The sequence below is a fragment of the Lasiodiplodia theobromae genome (genome assembly GCF_012971845.1).
Source record: "Lasiodiplodia theobromae strain AM2As chromosome Unknown scaffold_36, whole genome shotgun sequence".
Taxonomy (NCBI): domain Eukaryota; kingdom Fungi; phylum Ascomycota; class Dothideomycetes; order Botryosphaeriales; family Botryosphaeriaceae; genus Lasiodiplodia; species Lasiodiplodia theobromae.
This window is the reverse complement of record NW_023336515.1, coordinates 122276-138641: the sequence shown is the minus strand read 5'-3', so window position 1 is coordinate 138641 and position 16366 is coordinate 122276. Positions and strand designations below refer to the sequence as shown.

The following is a 16366-nucleotide window of genomic DNA, read 5'->3' as shown; positions in this document are numbered from 1 at the left end:
GCAGCAAAACAAGTACTCGTCAACGACGATGCTCGGAGTTGCTGGTGGAGTTGCCGGCGGAGCCGCTCTGGGCGTGGGGGCTACAGAGGCGTGGGAGCATCACTCCGAGTTCGAGAACGAGAGCCATAATACGGATTCACATAGTACGGACTACAGTGTGACGCAGGTTTCCTATGACCAAGTAGAGACCGAGTCCAAGCCCCCACCCGACGACGATGAAGGCTGCTGTGGGGATTGTTGCGGTGATGACTGTTGTAACTGCTGCGGAGGTGACAGTTGTTTTGGATCCTGCTTCTGCTGCTGCGATGACGATGAGAAGAGTAATGATGAGTCTTGCTGCATTGTGATGTAAATAATTTGGGAAGCTTGTCGCTGTGGTAGTTATATCGTATGTACATTGGCAGGGCTAGAGTGCATTAATATGGATAGGTTTTTGTTGAGAAATATTAGTTTTGCTTTCAGAACTCAGTATTCGAGGTCTACAGAGGTATATAAATATCCAGCAGTATTAGCTTCAACAACTTGGATATGGCCAATTCCTTCTTCGCAACGATTGCAGACCCCTCCACTGGAGGTATATTTTCCAACCTGATCCATGTCAATGAGGCGGCCCAAACTGACACTGATCTCATAGCTAGCATATGCAGCACGTGTATTGGATTGCTGGAAGGAAATTACTACCATCGCTACCCACCTCGAACTTTTTCACCAACTCAAAATGCGACTATTTTGTAGTCGCACGGTATGCTCACAAGAAACTCTGACTACTCCTTCGGCTGCAGAACAGGATCATCTCCGGACTAAATTGGGGTCTTCCATTCCTCAATTCTGTTATTATTACGATGGTCTGCTCTAAGGGCAATACTCGGATAGTAACGATTTGCAGCCACCCGTCCTAGCCAAGCTTTCAAAAAGTACATATATCATAGCCAGACTCTTTCTCCTCTTTTAGGTAATGGAAACCTCATGGCACTTAGTCTATCAGGTACGTTTTAGCCCTCAAAATGCACAATAGATGCTTATATACAAATTTCTCAACACCAGCCCATGAATTGTGTCAGAGGGTGTAGCCATCTAGTGGCAGCTAAATCAGTGTGACTGGGTAGAAAAGCCAAAGGTCTGTTGCTTAGCCGGCTGTCGGTCACCCCTTCGACTCCGGCCCCTGCTCAACCTTGGCAGGTTTCGCTGGAGCGAACCAGAAAACAGGGTAAACACGCTGAGTATTGTTGATAACAATGCCGACGAGGAGGATCATGGTCGAAGATAGCAGAACGATAGGGAGATAGTACCATGACAAGTTCCAAATGTCCTCATCGACGGCAGGTAATAATGCAGTGGCTCCTGCGGGTGGATGTGTCGTTTCCGTGATCTGCATGACGACAATAGCAATGGCTGTGGATAGCGAGGCGGCTAGCCAGCGTAGTGATTCGAACTTGGAGTCCGAAGGCATGAGGCTGAAAAGCTTTGTAACGCAAATTCCAACAAGTGCGCTGAGGAAGTGCCCGCCAACGAGAGCCCGTGGCTGAGAAAGCGGGGCCTGGGGCACACCGTAGACAAGAACTGCTGAGGCGCCCTGTTGGATATGATCAGTTGATTAAAAGACCCTCTATTTTGAGGACTGAACGTACGTATGAGGCTATGATACCAGGCACGTGACGAGCCTTGAAGTAGTTTGAGTAGTTGAATATTGCCTGAAGGACCGACAGCCCGCAGAAGGCAGCGACAAAGGACCACAAGTAGGTCAAGTACCAAGGGAGAGGTGCGGGAGACGAGGCGCGATAGCCAAGCCAACGACTGATCCAAGGAGGAAGCCGGCTACGGCGGTCGTTGCTGGGCGGAAGCATGCTCAAATTGGAAAGAGATGCAGAGATTGGATGAAGATACTTGGAGACACTGGGGCTGACGTAGACGTAAAAGTGGGAAAGAGTAAGACTAGCTCAACGAGCGTTATGCTGCCGTAATATGTTTGCCCAGGTCTGGCTTGAAAGTGATCACACGCGGGCGCCGCTCCCGCTGTTAGGCTCAGAATTATTTCCGTCACGGTCTTAGCTCGGACGTTTTGGGGGTGCAGACATGACTCGACCCGAGGCCCGACCCCGCATCCGCTCTCCATACTATTTTGACATCCGAATATCTGATGTTCCATACACTATTTATGGTGCACCTTTCCCCTTGCATTGTCCGGCTTCTGGTCGGACTAATCTCCAGCAAAGATGCCGCGATAGAATTTTAGATCCTATGTAGACAAATTCTTTTTCCTGGTGTCAACGCGCGGCTAAAAGAGGCTTTATGATGCAACCCGTCAGCGTGACTGTGTCTTTATTAGCCGCCACGCTAACCAACGCCTTTTACATAATCGTTTCCTCTAGCTTGAGCACACGCTCACTCCATACCGACTTACCCGAAATCGCAATTCCTTCTCTCTAGTCGACTCATAGCTTAATAGTTACATGAATGTTGTGGTAATGGCATGATGTGATACGTAGGAGATGAAATTTACATTCTTATTCTTGGGCGAGAGTATTAGTATGCATGGAGTATGCATGAAATTGAAGTTACCAGTTTATCTCCTTCATTTTTAGGCTGTGTATACCGCTCTTTGATTTGGGGTCTGTCAAGTGTCATATTTAATTGACGTATATTCTTCGGCGTTGTCGTGATGGATACCACAACCTAGGGCGAGATGGCCAAGCGGCTTTGTAGTTGGCATCTCTGAGCTGTATAAATTGCATGTTCCTCGTATGTCGGTCCCTCTGAGCGATGAATGAGCTCACGGCATCGCTGACCGTCAGTAGAGGCGCTGCTTCCATGTAATAGGCAGTTATGTTATCAATGAGAGCTCTGACGAATATGATAGCAACAACAGCAATGAATAGCTGCGAAGCCAGTTCAAGCCGACAATGCTCCTCCATTTGGGTGCTGTAACAACCGGATACCTTCTGGTCCGATTGAAAGGGAGTCCAGTCAATATTGCCTTTCAGACATGCTGCACGGATCTAGACAATTTCCTAAGGCGTCCTTGGAGCAAATCCATCCATATGGATCGATATGGCAGCCTTGTGACTTATCGGGATCAAGTAGTGCCGTTGCATCAATCCTCCGGCTTATGTTGAAAACTCGTGTGAGATTCTTGTGCTCTGATAAATCCAGAAAAACAAAATGACGATCAGATATGAACGGCCGTGCAAACATATGAATGCACTAGCCTTTTGTATAGTGCTGAACAGTTGGCCGAAGGTAGATCGTTTCATTGGCCTGTGGAAAGTCTTGCTCGTAAATAATTTTCTGGACTTCTTGGACGTTGGATGAGACGATCGATGGATCGACTAGAACTCAATCCTCGGTGACTCGGAAAACTCCCGGATTAACAGTGTAGATAGTATAAGAGCCTGTATCAATGGAGAATATGGTTGCGTTGAAGCTGATTCGCTATTAATTCATCATCAATCATTGTTCGTGGGAGAACTTACAGCAAATGGAGAGATAAGCAGGTTCCTGCCAAGATAGTCCATGACAATGCTTTTCGGATGCTGACGTGGGGAAGATATCGCAAGCTTGTGACACCGATGTCAAGCCAGACCTTCTTCCTGTGTGCTCTTCTGACTTCGTGTCTGGTAGGTGACGAAAGGCATTGCATGCTGAAGTTGCTGGTTGCTGTAAGGGGCGTACTCGCAATTTTGATATACATGTGGAAAATGGTGTTGTAATGTTGCACCTTGGGACACTTTCCTTCGAATAGAATCGCACGGCCATCGCCAATATCTTGAGCGTAGCCCAATGCCCAAACGAGGGCAGCTGTATTGAACGCGTACACCAATGTTGCCAGAAGGGTCCCTAGTCTTAGACTGAACTTCCAGCCTACAAGAGACCGTTCAATCTTCCAGTGTTCGAATCGTTGCCAAGCACTCATCCGCTCAAGCTGAGAAGCTGTCTGCAGGGGGTAGCATCTATTGTAGATATAACAAATTCGATGAGTCAGTTCAATCGTGTGATAACCATCTCACTGCAAGAAGCATATAAATATTCTGCTGCCGGGTTGACCGGATGTGACCTTGCATACGTCTCACACACACTGCCACCACTATATTCTCGTCAGAGTAAGCCCGTTGAATTACACTGGGGTATTATTAGAAGTAAAAATAGGCTTCTGAGATAGAAATAGCCAGAACTGTGCGATGAGTAGGACTATCCAGCCACCTGGCTGGCCAAGACTGTCTCTGTCAATTCAACTTCATATATAGCATGGAATGGCATTTAAACCCCTCAATCTATTGAACTCGTTAAATTTCCAAGTTGAACTTGCACTTCACAGTGCCATGAGCTCTAAGATGAGTGATTCTAGGCTGAGACACTTTTGGCATTCCACGTACTAAACAGTGGTTTACCGAGTAGTGCTACGGCACAGTCATCACGCGCAAGAAGCCAAGGGACTAGCACAGGGTGGGCTAGACAGCGACATCACGGGTGAGTACAGGCTACAGAGGCCGCACTTCACCACTATTGTGTAGCAATCCTGAGTATTTGGATAGCATTGCGCGTAAAACATCGCTAGAACACCCTAAGGGTTGCAGATATACGGACAGGAGCCGACCCACTTGCATTCCTCCGCCTCGGCAAGGACCCACTCCGCCACACTCTTCCTGGTCACTCCCATTGTGTCCTTCCCACTACCAAGAAATGTCGCCACCACCTCATTGATTTCCTCTCCGTCCTTCAGTCCTCCAACCCTAAAAACGGTCCATCTCACCTGGTCCACAGGGAGAGACTGCACGGTCTGCCCCACGCCGCGCATCTCCAGTAGCATTTGCTTTGCAAACAGTTGCATAGTGAGTCGTCCGAATCCCCACAAGAGAGAGGAGCTGTCAGACGGTGAGGGGCATGATGGGGTGGAAAGTACGAGAGCGCGGGCGATGCCGTGCTCGGCTAACCTCGGAAGGAACGTCTTGTAGCAGTCGGTGATGGGCTGCACGGCTTGTTAGTCGCACCCCAAAGCTCAAAATGATATGCCGGCCGAGGCGTCATAAGGAAAGGGAGGGATGGAATAGGAAGGCGGACCGTGCCACTTGTCCCGTAGTACGGGCCGGCGAATGAGACGAAAGCATTTGCACCGCTGTTCAGAGCGCGTTCGAGAGCGGCGGCGTCGGATAGGTCGCCTTTGATGACAGAGACATGTTGGTGCGACAGAAGATCTTCGGGGAGCTTTGACGGTGTTCGGACGAATAGAACCAGGGCGTGGCCGGCCGAAAGGGCGGCTTTGATGAAATAGAGGCCGATGGCACCTGTACATACGTTTTCATTACTTTCAGACTCACCCACACGTGAGGACTTTTGTAGTTACCTGTGCCGCCGAAAACTAAAAAGCGGGTAGACATTTCTTTAAGCGGTTGTGGCTGTGCAGAGGAGATTGGTTGAGAGTCGACTGAGTCTGATGCAGGATGGCTGCATTTTGTATTGATAACTTAGTCATATTTGCCCGGAACCCTTTCTTTCCGGCATCCACTCTCTTACAAATTCAAGTCCCTATGTTTCACACCTTGGTAATTGCCGCCGATTAAGTAGTGTTGCATCGGTCCTTATTTATCAAATTTCTTATGAAGAGCGGCTTCATGGAGCTGCGGTACAGAGCGTTCAGATTAGAGCATACAGGGGACGCTGGAGAATCATTATTCTAAAAGACCCATGATAGGAAAATTATGAAAGATGCTATTTTCAGGTACCAAACATAAAAATCTTCTCGAATACCCACGCCTTTAAATCGTACATTTATCATGCCAGTGTTCGCACGTCAATCTCTTCTCTGACACACATAACCGGCCACTCTACACACGTAAATGCCCGTGCCTCCAGTCGTGCCACTACCATATCTACCACACTCTCGCTCCACCCTTTCGACCACCAGTACACTTCAAAGCATCTCATCAGAGCCGCAAAATGTGCCAGCACGACCAGTGCCGATGGATGGCCCTCCATTATCAGTGAGATAAACGACTCGGGCAAAAGCAGCGGCCAAAGCCAGACACCGTCCGCCATCGTCCCGGGCACAATAGATCGAGTGTACGTCTCCTGCAGCGCTTCAACAGCAGCCTCACATGTGTTCAAGACCTCCGTTGTTTCTTCACGCTCGGCAGCGATGCACTTGATCGAGCTCCGCGCAGTGTTTAGCTGCCTGACAAACTCGCCGCTCGCCGGGGTATCGGTGGGCACTGAAACTTCGGTGAGTGGGGCAAGCTCTCCACTAGCGGCCCACTGGGACGTTGGAGGGGTATCAAGAATCGATTTTACTCCTGGACCCCCTCGTGAGTTATATACGAGGTAGAGGAGAGGTGCGGTAAGACTTGCCTTTCAGTAGAACGAACGACTGGACAATGTCATGTGTGTCTACAATCTGACGCTCACGGCCGGCCTCCGCGACGGCAAATATGGGGAACATGAAGACGATTGAGCCGAGAAAGACATGTGCTTTGTAGTTCTCTGAGTTTATGTTGTGCAGCTGAGATGAGAACCAATTCAGCGCGAGCGCCTGGTGCCGCGCGGACAGAAGGCTGTAGGTCTCTTTGTGCGAGGGATTTGCATGGCCGTAATGCAGCGCGGAGACAGCAAGAAGGCCGTGCATCAGGTACTCCTAATAAGTCTTAGCAACGTACGGGGGTATCGAGATGATAAGCACAGACGTGGGAGAAGGCGCATTCTGGAATGACGTGCTGCCAGAGAGGGGCCAGGCGCTCATCCTGGCAGAAAGACAGATACGCGGTGGTGAGGTAGTGTTTCAGTAGCTGCAAATCCTTAAGCCAGTCACTTGGCCCAGTTTGGACAAGATCTGAGGTGGGAGTTTCCATGCCCAACTCCAATTGCGCTGGTATTGGGACGTTATGGTCTAGAATCTGCATTTCCTCTTCGAGGCTGTCGAAAAGTCTCTTCCCGTCGGCGATTTTTGCCTTTAGGGAGTGAATCAGGTGCTGGGAATACGCTTCTCTGGGATAAAAGACTGGTGGTGGCGTATCCATAATAGGAACGATGGCATGGCTGTGAGCGCCCTCTCCAGCTGAAGTGGCTTGGGATGGTTGGTCTGCAGAGACCGGAGGCTCTACCCCAGCAATGGTGGAATTGTGCCATTGGAACTCGCGATTCTGCTCTGGCATTGCAGTGAGACTGCAGTCCATCTCGTATCGCTTACAACTGCCGCATGGCCGTTGCTCATCACACTGCCTCAAATTTCAGTACAAAGTGGAATTCGAAAAGTTTCAGCTGTGTGCATTCGCTCGATCCCTAATGTGACTGCACGCAGCTGACGCACCTTAACATGACGATTCTTGCAGTGTGTGCATCCATTTTTCGACTTCTTGTGACCCAAGCGAGTTCGCTTCATTTGGTGGCTGGATGGTAGCACAGCCACTTCGCCGGGTAGTGAAAGTGGGAAGCAGTAGTGGAGTACGCAGGATTCGAAAGAGAAAGAGAACGAGAAAAAGAAAGAGAACCCGACAGGGCTTTCAGATGCCATCCGCGGAAGCTCATGTAGGTCCCAAGGTTTCTTGCGAGGTGTGCCCAATGAGCCGGCGGACCAAAGTCCACCGTAACACGAAGCCGGCGGGTTCGTGTTCTGACCCCGCTCAAGGAAAGGCCGCCGCTCGGTAGTGGACCGGCTAGACTGAGAAGGAAGGACCGCCGATCCAACACTGACAAGAAAAGCCGAGACTGAAAGCAGACGAGGCTTATTAACACATAGTTTTACCAGTGGTAATCGTAACAGCTAGATAACGGAACGCTAATAAGTCGACCGTGACAGACTCCTTGTGAGTATTTAAGGCTGCAGGTGCTTTTTCTACGGCGAGCGGACCACTTCTTTTGCCGTTTCAGATTGTGAGTCAAGTTACACAGGGCCATCCGCTACGCGTGAGAGCCAAGCGGCTCCGACTCGTAGCTTCATCGAGAAGTCCGTCATATCTAGGCGCCTTGCTTCCGCCGGAACAAAAATCCACTCGGGCAAATCCCGAGCGTCTGCCCTAGCGCAATGAGGCTCTCCGGCGGCGATTTGGAGGCGTTTTGGGCTCGGTGGTTCACCGAGTAGGCTCCACCTCTCCAAGATTCTACCCCGCTTCTCCAGGTTACCCCAGACCGGGGGTGTGATTAAAAGCATTGACGCTCGCCCCAGATTTTTCTTCCCTCCTGCGTGACAACTCTGCTTCCGTCCCGTTCTCTAGCGCATTGGACTTCCCATTAAGAACAACCCGTCACAATGGAGAAGCACAGCGCCGGTGAGATCTCCCCCTCAGATGCGATCCATCATCAGGAAATTGTGGAAAACTTGAGTCACAATGTTACTGGCGAGTAAGTAACAAGTCCATCCAGACTCTGTGGACGCAGCTTCTGACAAAGTGATGGCAGAATTCAAAATCCCCTTGCTGGAATCTCGAAGGAAAGGCTTTTTCACGACGTCGAGACGTTTGCGCAGAATCACCAACTGACCGACATACTACCCGATCTTCGCAAAGGCGCTCTTGTCGCTCAGGCGGCTGATGAATTCGAAACTGTTGAAGAGCTCAGTGAGGAAGACCTCAACGTACTTCGGTCTGAAAAGAATCATAGGTGGCAACACCCGAAGGCACTTTACTTCACGATCCTCTTGAACTCAATCAGTGCCGCCATCCAAGGCTGGGATCAGACCGGATCGAATGGAGCAAATTTGTCCTTTCCGCAAGAGTTTGGCATAGCCGACACTGGAGCTGTATGCGAGGCCAATGGAACCTGTGAAAGGAACTCTTGGATTGTGGGTGCTATCAACGGCACGCCATACATGGCCATCGCCCTCTTGTACGCACATTTGACCCTGCATGTTGTGTAAATATTTAGCTGACAGTGACTTTCGCAGTGCTGCTTGGCTTTCCGACCCCTTGAATGACTGGATTGGCCGTCGCGGTACGATATTCATTGGGGCGATATTCAGCTTGCTCGCGCCAATTGGACAGGCATTGGCCCAGACATGGCCTCAGATTCTGGTGTGCAGACTACTGCTTGGATTGGGAATGGGTCTGAAAGAGGTCACAGTGCCCGTGTTCTCCGCTGAAAACGCACCGACGAGTATTCGTGGAGCATTGACTATGTCATGGCAGCTGTTCGTCGCCTTCGGAATCATGCTGGGATTTTCGGCCAACCTTGCGGTCATCAATACCGGGAAAATTGCATGGAGACTTCAGCTGGGATCTGCATTCATTCCTGCGGTTCCGCTGCTTCTTGGGATCTGGTTTGCGCCGGAATCACCCCGTTGGCTGATCAAGAAAGGGAAATTCGTCAAGGCACACAGGTCCCTTCTTCGGCTCCGCAATTCACCACTTCAAGCCGCCCGAGACCTTTATTTCATCCATGCGCAATTGCAAGCCGAAGAAGCGTTGATCGAAGCAAAGGGGTTCAAGAACGACAATATGCTCACGAGGTTTATTGAACTTTTCACTGTTCCGCGAATCCGCCGGGCAACGCAGGCATCCGGAATTGTCATGATCGCCCAACAGATGTGCGGCAGTAAGTGCTCCCCCCAGGCGGAACAATGCTTTGGGCAGTTTCTGACACGAGGGGTCTAATGCACAGTCAACATCATGTCCTTCTACTCCTCTACCATCTTCCTACAGGCTGGTGCAAGCCAGATCGTTGCACTTCTTGTGTCCTGGGGCTTTGGCATGGTAAGAGCACTTGTTGAAATGGATATTTGCCCCTTACTGATGGACGTAGGCAATGTTCGTGTTTGCATTCCCTGCCTTATACACGATCGATACCTGGGGCCGACGGACGCTGCTCATCGCCACCTTCCCGTTCATGTGCCTCTCCCTCCTCGCGACCGGGCTGTCCTTCTACATCCCGACGTCTTCACCGGCGCACCTTGGGCTGATCGCACTATTCATCTTCATCTTCGTGGCCTTCTACGGGCCGGGCGAGGGGCCCTGCGCGTTCGTCTACTCGTCCGAGGTGTTCCCGCTGTCGCACCGCGAGGTGGGCATGTCGTGGGCGGTGGCGACCAACAACTTCTGGGCGGCGGTGCTGGGGCTGACGTTCCCGCGCATGCTGCAGGCGCTGCGGCCGCAGGGCGCGTTCGGCTTCTACGCCGGCCTCAACGCCCTCGCGCTCGTCGCCATCTTCCTCTTCATGCCCGAGACCAAGATGCTCAGCCTCGAGGAGCTCGACGGCGTCTTTGGGGTGCCCACGACGGTGCACGCCCGCTTCCAGGCCGGCCGCGTGCTGCCGTGGTGGATCTCCAGGTACGTCTTCTTCCGCCGCGACGCGGTCGAGCCGACGCTGTATCACTTCGAGAACGCCACTTCGCAGCCGGCGCCGGATGATTACGAGGCCAAGGTCGGTGGGTCGCAGGCTAGCTGAGGTTGGGGGAAATGATGCAGAGTGCGGAGGAAGATGTCAATGGGTGGATATGCCCGAGAGAAGCACTTATTGCTGTTTCGGCGGATGTGACGTAGACATGACCAATAGATGTATATTTGCTGTGTGCTGAGAACGTCATTTCTGGAGAAGACAATTACTGCATTTGCTGAACACAAAGCTGCAAGATTCAAAGTAACGTGGATCATGAATTGAGAATACTCCCAGGGTTGTAAACAGCAAAGGCAAATGGTGAATACTTGGAATATTCAGAGTATTTTAGACAGTTTCCTGCTTTGAAAAGTCAGTTGGAGAGGGGAAAATACCGTGCTGGGAGGTATCGCTTACAAATGATAACGGTTCTGCTACTGTGGAGCTTACGATCGGGTAGCAAAACACCGTGCGCCACAAAATGCGTGTACTAAAATTTCTCGGGAGGAGATTGAATTGAGTTCAGATCATGAGACATAACACTAATCATCCAGGATCTGGACCTTGACAGCCTTTGCTGAGGGGGTGGAAGCGGTTTTAAATGCCTCCAAGCCTTCTTCCAACGAGTATCTATGCGTAACCAACTTCTTCACATCCACAAGACCAGATTCCACCAAGCTGATTGCCTTTGGGTACGTGTCGTGGTAGCGGTACTGGAAGCGCAAGTCAATTTCCTTGGTAGAAAGGTGCATGAAGGGGACGCTCTGGAAGTTCTTCCCAGCGCCGATGACAAAGACTGCTCCGCCGAAGCGCGCGGCCTGGATGCAAGGTCAGTTTTCCAGAAACGTATGCGGGTGGGGAGTTTACGCACGTAAATTCCGGCGTGCACGCTGGACTCGACACCGGTGCACTCGATGACGAGGTGGGCTTCCTCGCCCAGGGTCGAGACGATCTTGGAGCCAAGTGCCTCGGGAGTGTCGTCACGGTTGACAACAACGGGACGCACGCGTGGCACCAGGTCTTGGGCCATCTTCAGGCGGGTCTCATCTAGATCGGTGATGACTATGGGGTTTGCGCCTGCTGCGTTGGCGGCAAGCAGAGTGACGAGGCCAATGGGGCCAGCGCCACAGATGACCAGGGGGTCGCCGAGACGGAGGCCGGAGCGGTCAATGCCGGCAAGGGCGACAGAGAGCGGCTCGAGCAGCGAGCCTTCTTCAAAAGTCAGGCTGTCGGGCAAGCGATGCAGCCATGCCTCCGGGTGGACGTGGTAGCGACGAAGTGTTCCGTGATAAGGCGGGGTCGAGAAGAACACAACGTCGGGGCAGGCATTGTATCGGCCAGTGCGGCAGAAGTAGCAGGTGGGCTTGGAGCAAGGCACACCACACTCGAGGGCTACACGGTCGCCTGTTCTCTGGGGTCAGTCCGGAAGCGAACAGAAAGGAGAACAGGAATCGGACCAGGCTTGAAGCGGGTAACATTGTCGCCGACGCGAATGACAACTCCAGAGCTTTCGTGGCCGAGGCCGTTCTCGCCACACACGATCATTGGCCCTATGCGGCCATGCTTCCAGAAATGCACGTCAGAGCCGCAAATGCCCGTGGCGCGCACGTGAACCAGACAGTCATTGGGACCGGGCTGGGGGACTTCGACCTCGGCGACGTGCAAATCGTGGTCGGGGTTTGTCTGGACAGCAATGTTGGTGGGCTTGCGCTGCAGGACTTCGTCGGCGGAGGGAGACATGGTGGGCGGATTGCAGGTGTTGTGGATTTGGAGAAGCTCACGATGGCTTTTAAGCTCCGCGCTGGCCCGTCCCATTTCCTTCCCGCCACCACCCACCTCGGCGATCATCCGAGTTCTCTCTCTCTCCACCGTTGCATAATGAGCGCTACTGGAGCATCGGCACGGCGCAACCAGGCGTGCGACGAGTGCAAGCGGCGCAAGGTCCGCTGCAACAACCTCGATCCCTGCCGCAACTGCGCTAGAGACGGAAAGACGTGCATCTACAGCTCGCCATCCCATACCATCCGAATCCTGGAGAAGTCTGCTTCCCCGGCCATCACACCGCAACTGCCCGTGCTGACCACTGCAGACGCCTGAGCCACTACGAAAACCTTCTGCGCAGCGTGGAAATGACTTGGCGCCGCTACGTGCCCGACATATCACTGCACGAAGCGCTCCGGACCATGACTCCAGACACGTCCCAGCCTGCATCGTCCCCCGTTCTGCCGGACCAGAGCGTCATCGAGACGGAGCCACTCAACGCCGACGATCTCGAGTTCGACGAATCGCAGGGGTTTTCAGACCTCGTCGACGGCATGGTGTCGCTCACTGTCGACCCGCACGGCTACATGGGCACCGAATCGGGCAGCGCTGCGCTTAAATTTCTCAATGAGCTTAGCGCTTCCACCCCGCGCTCCAGCTCCGCCGGAAGCTCCACCGGCACCGAGACCGACACCCTGGCAGCCCTCACCCGTCCGCCGGAACTGACGCGCCTGCTCGACGACTACTTCGCCCACTACCACTCCGCCTATCCCATCCTGCATGAGCCAACCTTCCGCGCACAGATCTCCGGTAAGCGCCCCTAGCTTCCTAGCGTGCCCCGTTTCCCCGCGCTGACTCCACGATAGGCGCCGTAGCCAAGCCGAGAGATGGCTCGTGGCCGCTGTTGTACCACATCGTGCTTGCCATCGGCTCGTTTGTGGGCGCCTCAGGCTCGGGCAGGGAGGACATACAGCTGTACCAAGCTGCCCGCTCCCACTTGACGGCAGCAATTCTGGAGAAGGGCTCGCTGCCTCTGGTCCAGTCGCTCACGCTGATGGGCAACTATCTGCAAAAACGCAACAAGCCAAATGCCGGCTTCAACATCTTGGGAGTCGCTGTAAACATGGCCCTCGCCATTGGCTTGCACCGCGAATTCCACCCCTCCAGGACCACCCCGTTCGTCATGGAGCTCCGACGCCGCACATGGTGGACTCTCTTCGTCTTCGAGTCCGGGGCTCGCCTGACCCTGGGCCGCCCGCCCGTCACCCTCACCGGGGTAACGGTAGGTCTGCCCACGAACATGCACGACTACGAGCTGGCCGTCGACATCGACCTGCTGCCGCCGCCGCAGAACGTGCCGACCGTGACGTCCTGCCTGCAAGCCCAGGTCAGCCTCGCGCGCATCGCCAACGCGGCGCACGTCAAACTGCACTCGTCGTGCAGCCTGCGGCCGTGCGAGGTGCTGCAGTTCGACGCCGAGGTGCGCAACTGGCTGGCCTCGCTGCCGCCCTACTTCGGCAGCGACCACGAGTGGGCCTCGAGCCCCAAGATGATCCTGCTGTGGCGAGCCGCCCACCTGCGCATCATCATCTGCCGTCCTTTCCTCTTCGCCGCCATCCGCGCCCGCGCCCCGCTCGACATCCAGGCCTCCGACGGCCGCTACATGCCCAACCCGGTCTCCATATGCGTCTCCATCGCCCACGAGTGCGCCCTGTCCATTTGCGATTACTGGGCCGCCAAGCCCGCTGCGGAGCGCAATCGCGGCCTTGCCTGGTACGCGTCGTACTGGCTCACCACGGCCGGTGTGGTCCTCGCGACCTGTCTGATATACGATGCCACACATCTCTTGGCCGACCAATGGCGGACCGAGCTCAGCCGGACGTTGGCGACGCTGGCAGAGCTGGGCAAGGCGTGCGATATGGCCTCGAAAGCATGCGAGATCCTCGGTGGATACGTCGGTAAGTGGAACGGGGTTGTGCTTTGTGAAGCAGTGTCATTAACGGCTGATTGTTGTAGAAGGCTTCCTCCCTCCGTCCTCGACGGGCGAAGCACCGAGCCAGATGAATCTGGACCAGATACTGGAGACGATCGGTGCCCAGACTCAGCCACTGGAGCTTGTGACGGTGCCGGGATTCGAAGGGTTTGGGCCAGACTTTTTTGCCGACTTTGGCGCCGGAGACATGTGAACAGCCGTGATCCATTAAAAAGAAAAAGAAAGAAAATTAAATGCCATGTTTGAAAGTGAAAGTCTGGACTGAGATTTTGCGTGTTTTGGCTATCATGGATCCGCGGCTATCCACCCAATTGGCTCCACTTTTGCCTTGTGTTTGGCTTCGGTGACGTAAATGCGCCTGCATCGGCTTCGGCGAACTGCCGAGCAGAGCCCCACCGGAGGCTCTGTGGTTCCTGACGCTATTTTCTGTCACCTGACACGGGGCTCATGTATAACGTAGTAGTTCTCGGTCATCTTCCGGCCCACGTGCTTGCTGAACATCAGCCGATGGTGAGAGTAGGTTAGCCAGTGAATGATGTCATAAAGAAACACAGACATCTACTGCTCGGCCATTCAGTATGCCAATTTCTATATTGGGAAACTACACACATTAACATTCCTCTATGTGGAAATGGTAACCGAGGGTGCTTGTGGAATTGGTATGAAAAGGAGTAATGTTGTATGTGAGAACGAAAAGCTCGTGGAGCTTAACAGGGTGACTTTCTTCGCTATTAATTCTTCAATTTGCTAAATTCTATGAGACAGAATTCATGATACAATTAAAGGTCATTTGATTCTACTATGATAGTCTAGCGCTCAAGGAAGAGTGTAACCGCCGTCAATGATTATATCAGCACCTGTCATATAAGAACAGGCATCGCTCGCGAGGAAAACATAAGCCTATAAATATACATGTCAGCTTCAGTCTCAGAAAGCGCTCTGCATAAAACATACACTCTTCAATTCGGCGGGGTGACAAATACGGCGTCCCGGAATCTGGGCCAGCCACTGGTCCATCAATTCCGGAGGCTGTTTCGTAAGCACTGAGAGGATGTTAGCAAAAGTAGCAGAGTTGCATCGGGATGCGGTATACCTACTTTCGGTGAGAATAAAGCCTGGGGAAATGCAGTTGACTCTCGCGAAATCTGTCCACTCGACGGCCAAGCTCTTGGCTAGATGGACCACAGCGGCCTTGGAGGAGTTGTAGGCAGCCTGGGTCTGCGGGATGTTGACCAGGGTGGCGCTGACGGAGGCGGTGATGACCAAGTTCCCCTTGCCCTGGGCTTTGAAGATCTTGCCGGCGGCCTGGGCGGTCCACATGACGCCGTCCAGGTTGACGCTGTTGTTGCGGCGCCACGTCTCCTCGGTGTACTCGAGGCTGGGGACGTTGGCGCAGACGCCGGCGTTCGCGACCATGACGTCCAGCCGGCCGTGGCCGAATTCGGCGGCGATCTTGTTCACCGTGGCGGCGATGGCATCGCGGTCGGCGACGTCGGACTGGAAGGCCTGCACGCGCACGCCCGTCGCCTGCGCGATCTGGGCGGCTGTCTCGTGGGCGTCCTTGCTGGACGTGTAGATGAGGGCTACGTCGGCTCCTGCTTCGGCCAGGCCGCGCACGATCTCGACGCCGATGCCTCTGGCTCCACCAGTGACTGCCGCAATCTTGCCCTTGAGGGAAAACTGCGAGAGCACGTGGGCATTGACGTCGGGGGGCTGGTAAAGAGGCATTGTAGGTGATTGGTCGTGTGGCTCATTGCACCCTCTCGAACGCTTGACATTTTATACAGCTCGACTGCAGCATTGGTGGAGTACTGCAAAGTGGGGGCGTAGCCGCCTCCGCATTTCCGGCCAGATGTGGAAAGTTTAGCGGATTTTTGTGCGTTGTGGTGTGGACCCACTTCGACCGGGACATGACCGAGGACCGCGCGTCCAGTGGAGGGACGGCTGCCGCCTTGTCCACATCGGGAAAATATCGCGGTAGCTTCTGGTTGGCGTCCTTCTCTGCCAAAAGCGGCAGCTTAGGCGGGCGGGGTTTTGACCATCGTCGGCTCTGCCACGCCACGGCCACTCGCTGATAGCTTTTGTCAATTCTTGCGAAACGAGAATGCGCTGTGCAGCCGTCGACAAGTCCAATCGCCGAGCTGACCAAACTCCCGGCCAGAATCGCAGACCGGGCCATGCGAGATCCCGCAAGGGTTGGTACGTGGCCCACTCATCCGCCTGCATGACGATTCCGCCGCTGACCCAAGTCCTGCGAAGCTCCGAGTGCCGAAAGAGGAAGATCAAGTGTGACGAGACGCACCCTCAGTGCGGCCAGTGCAG

At 53.6% G+C, this 16366-nt stretch overlaps 6 protein-coding genes across 6 annotated transcripts; 2 read left to right on the top strand and 4 right to left on the bottom strand.

Moving 5' to 3' along the window:
* Window positions 1-1141: 1141 nt before the first annotated feature.
* LTHEOB_10114 (HPP domain-containing protein) lies at window positions 1142-1844 on the bottom strand (the record flags this gene model as incomplete). The annotated part of the gene is made up of 2 exons (XM_035506724.1): window positions 1142-1573; window positions 1629-1844. 2 exons carry the CDS (start codon window positions 1842-1844, stop codon window positions 1142-1144), a joined length of 648 nt encoding a protein of 215 aa, XP_035368152.1.
* A 4457-nt stretch (window positions 1845-6301) lies between these two features.
* On the bottom strand, window positions 6302-7139 carry LTHEOB_10113 (C6 zinc finger domain-containing protein; the record flags this gene model as incomplete). Its single annotated transcript, XM_035506723.1, has 2 exons — window positions 6302-6622; window positions 6672-7139. 2 exons carry the CDS (start codon window positions 7137-7139, stop codon window positions 6302-6304), a joined length of 789 nt encoding a protein of 262 aa, XP_035368151.1.
* Window positions 7140-8233: 1094 nt separating this feature from the next.
* Window positions 8234-10362, top strand: LTHEOB_10112 (Sugar transporter; the record flags this gene model as incomplete). The annotated part of the gene is made up of 5 exons (XM_035506722.1): window positions 8234-8325; window positions 8383-8808; window positions 8867-9513; window positions 9580-9671; window positions 9721-10362. The coding sequence occupies 5 exons, from the start codon at window positions 8234-8236 to the stop codon at window positions 10360-10362; spliced, it is 1899 nt and encodes a 632-aa protein (XP_035368150.1).
* Window positions 10363-10832: 470 nt separating this feature from the next.
* LTHEOB_10111 (L-arabinitol 4-dehydrogenase protein) lies at window positions 10833-12030 on the bottom strand (the record flags this gene model as incomplete). The annotated part of the gene is made up of 3 exons (XM_035506721.1): window positions 10833-11108; window positions 11162-11694; window positions 11748-12030. 3 exons carry the CDS (start codon window positions 12028-12030, stop codon window positions 10833-10835), a joined length of 1092 nt encoding a protein of 363 aa, XP_035368149.1.
* A 138-nt stretch (window positions 12031-12168) lies between these two features.
* On the top strand, window positions 12169-14237 carry LTHEOB_10110 (C6 transcription factor; the record flags this gene model as incomplete). The annotated part of the gene is made up of 4 exons (XM_035506720.1): window positions 12169-12329; window positions 12380-12861; window positions 12918-14009; window positions 14068-14237. 4 exons carry the CDS (start codon window positions 12169-12171, stop codon window positions 14235-14237), a joined length of 1905 nt encoding a protein of 634 aa, XP_035368148.1.
* Window positions 14238-14860: 623 nt separating this feature from the next.
* Window positions 14861-15772, bottom strand: LTHEOB_10109 (Short chain dehydrogenase reductase; the record flags this gene model as incomplete). Its single annotated transcript, XM_035506718.1, has 3 exons — window positions 14861-14944; window positions 14999-15087; window positions 15142-15772. 3 exons carry the CDS (start codon window positions 15770-15772, stop codon window positions 14861-14863), a joined length of 804 nt encoding a protein of 267 aa, XP_035368147.1.
* Between the last annotated feature and the right edge of the window lie 594 nt (window positions 15773-16366).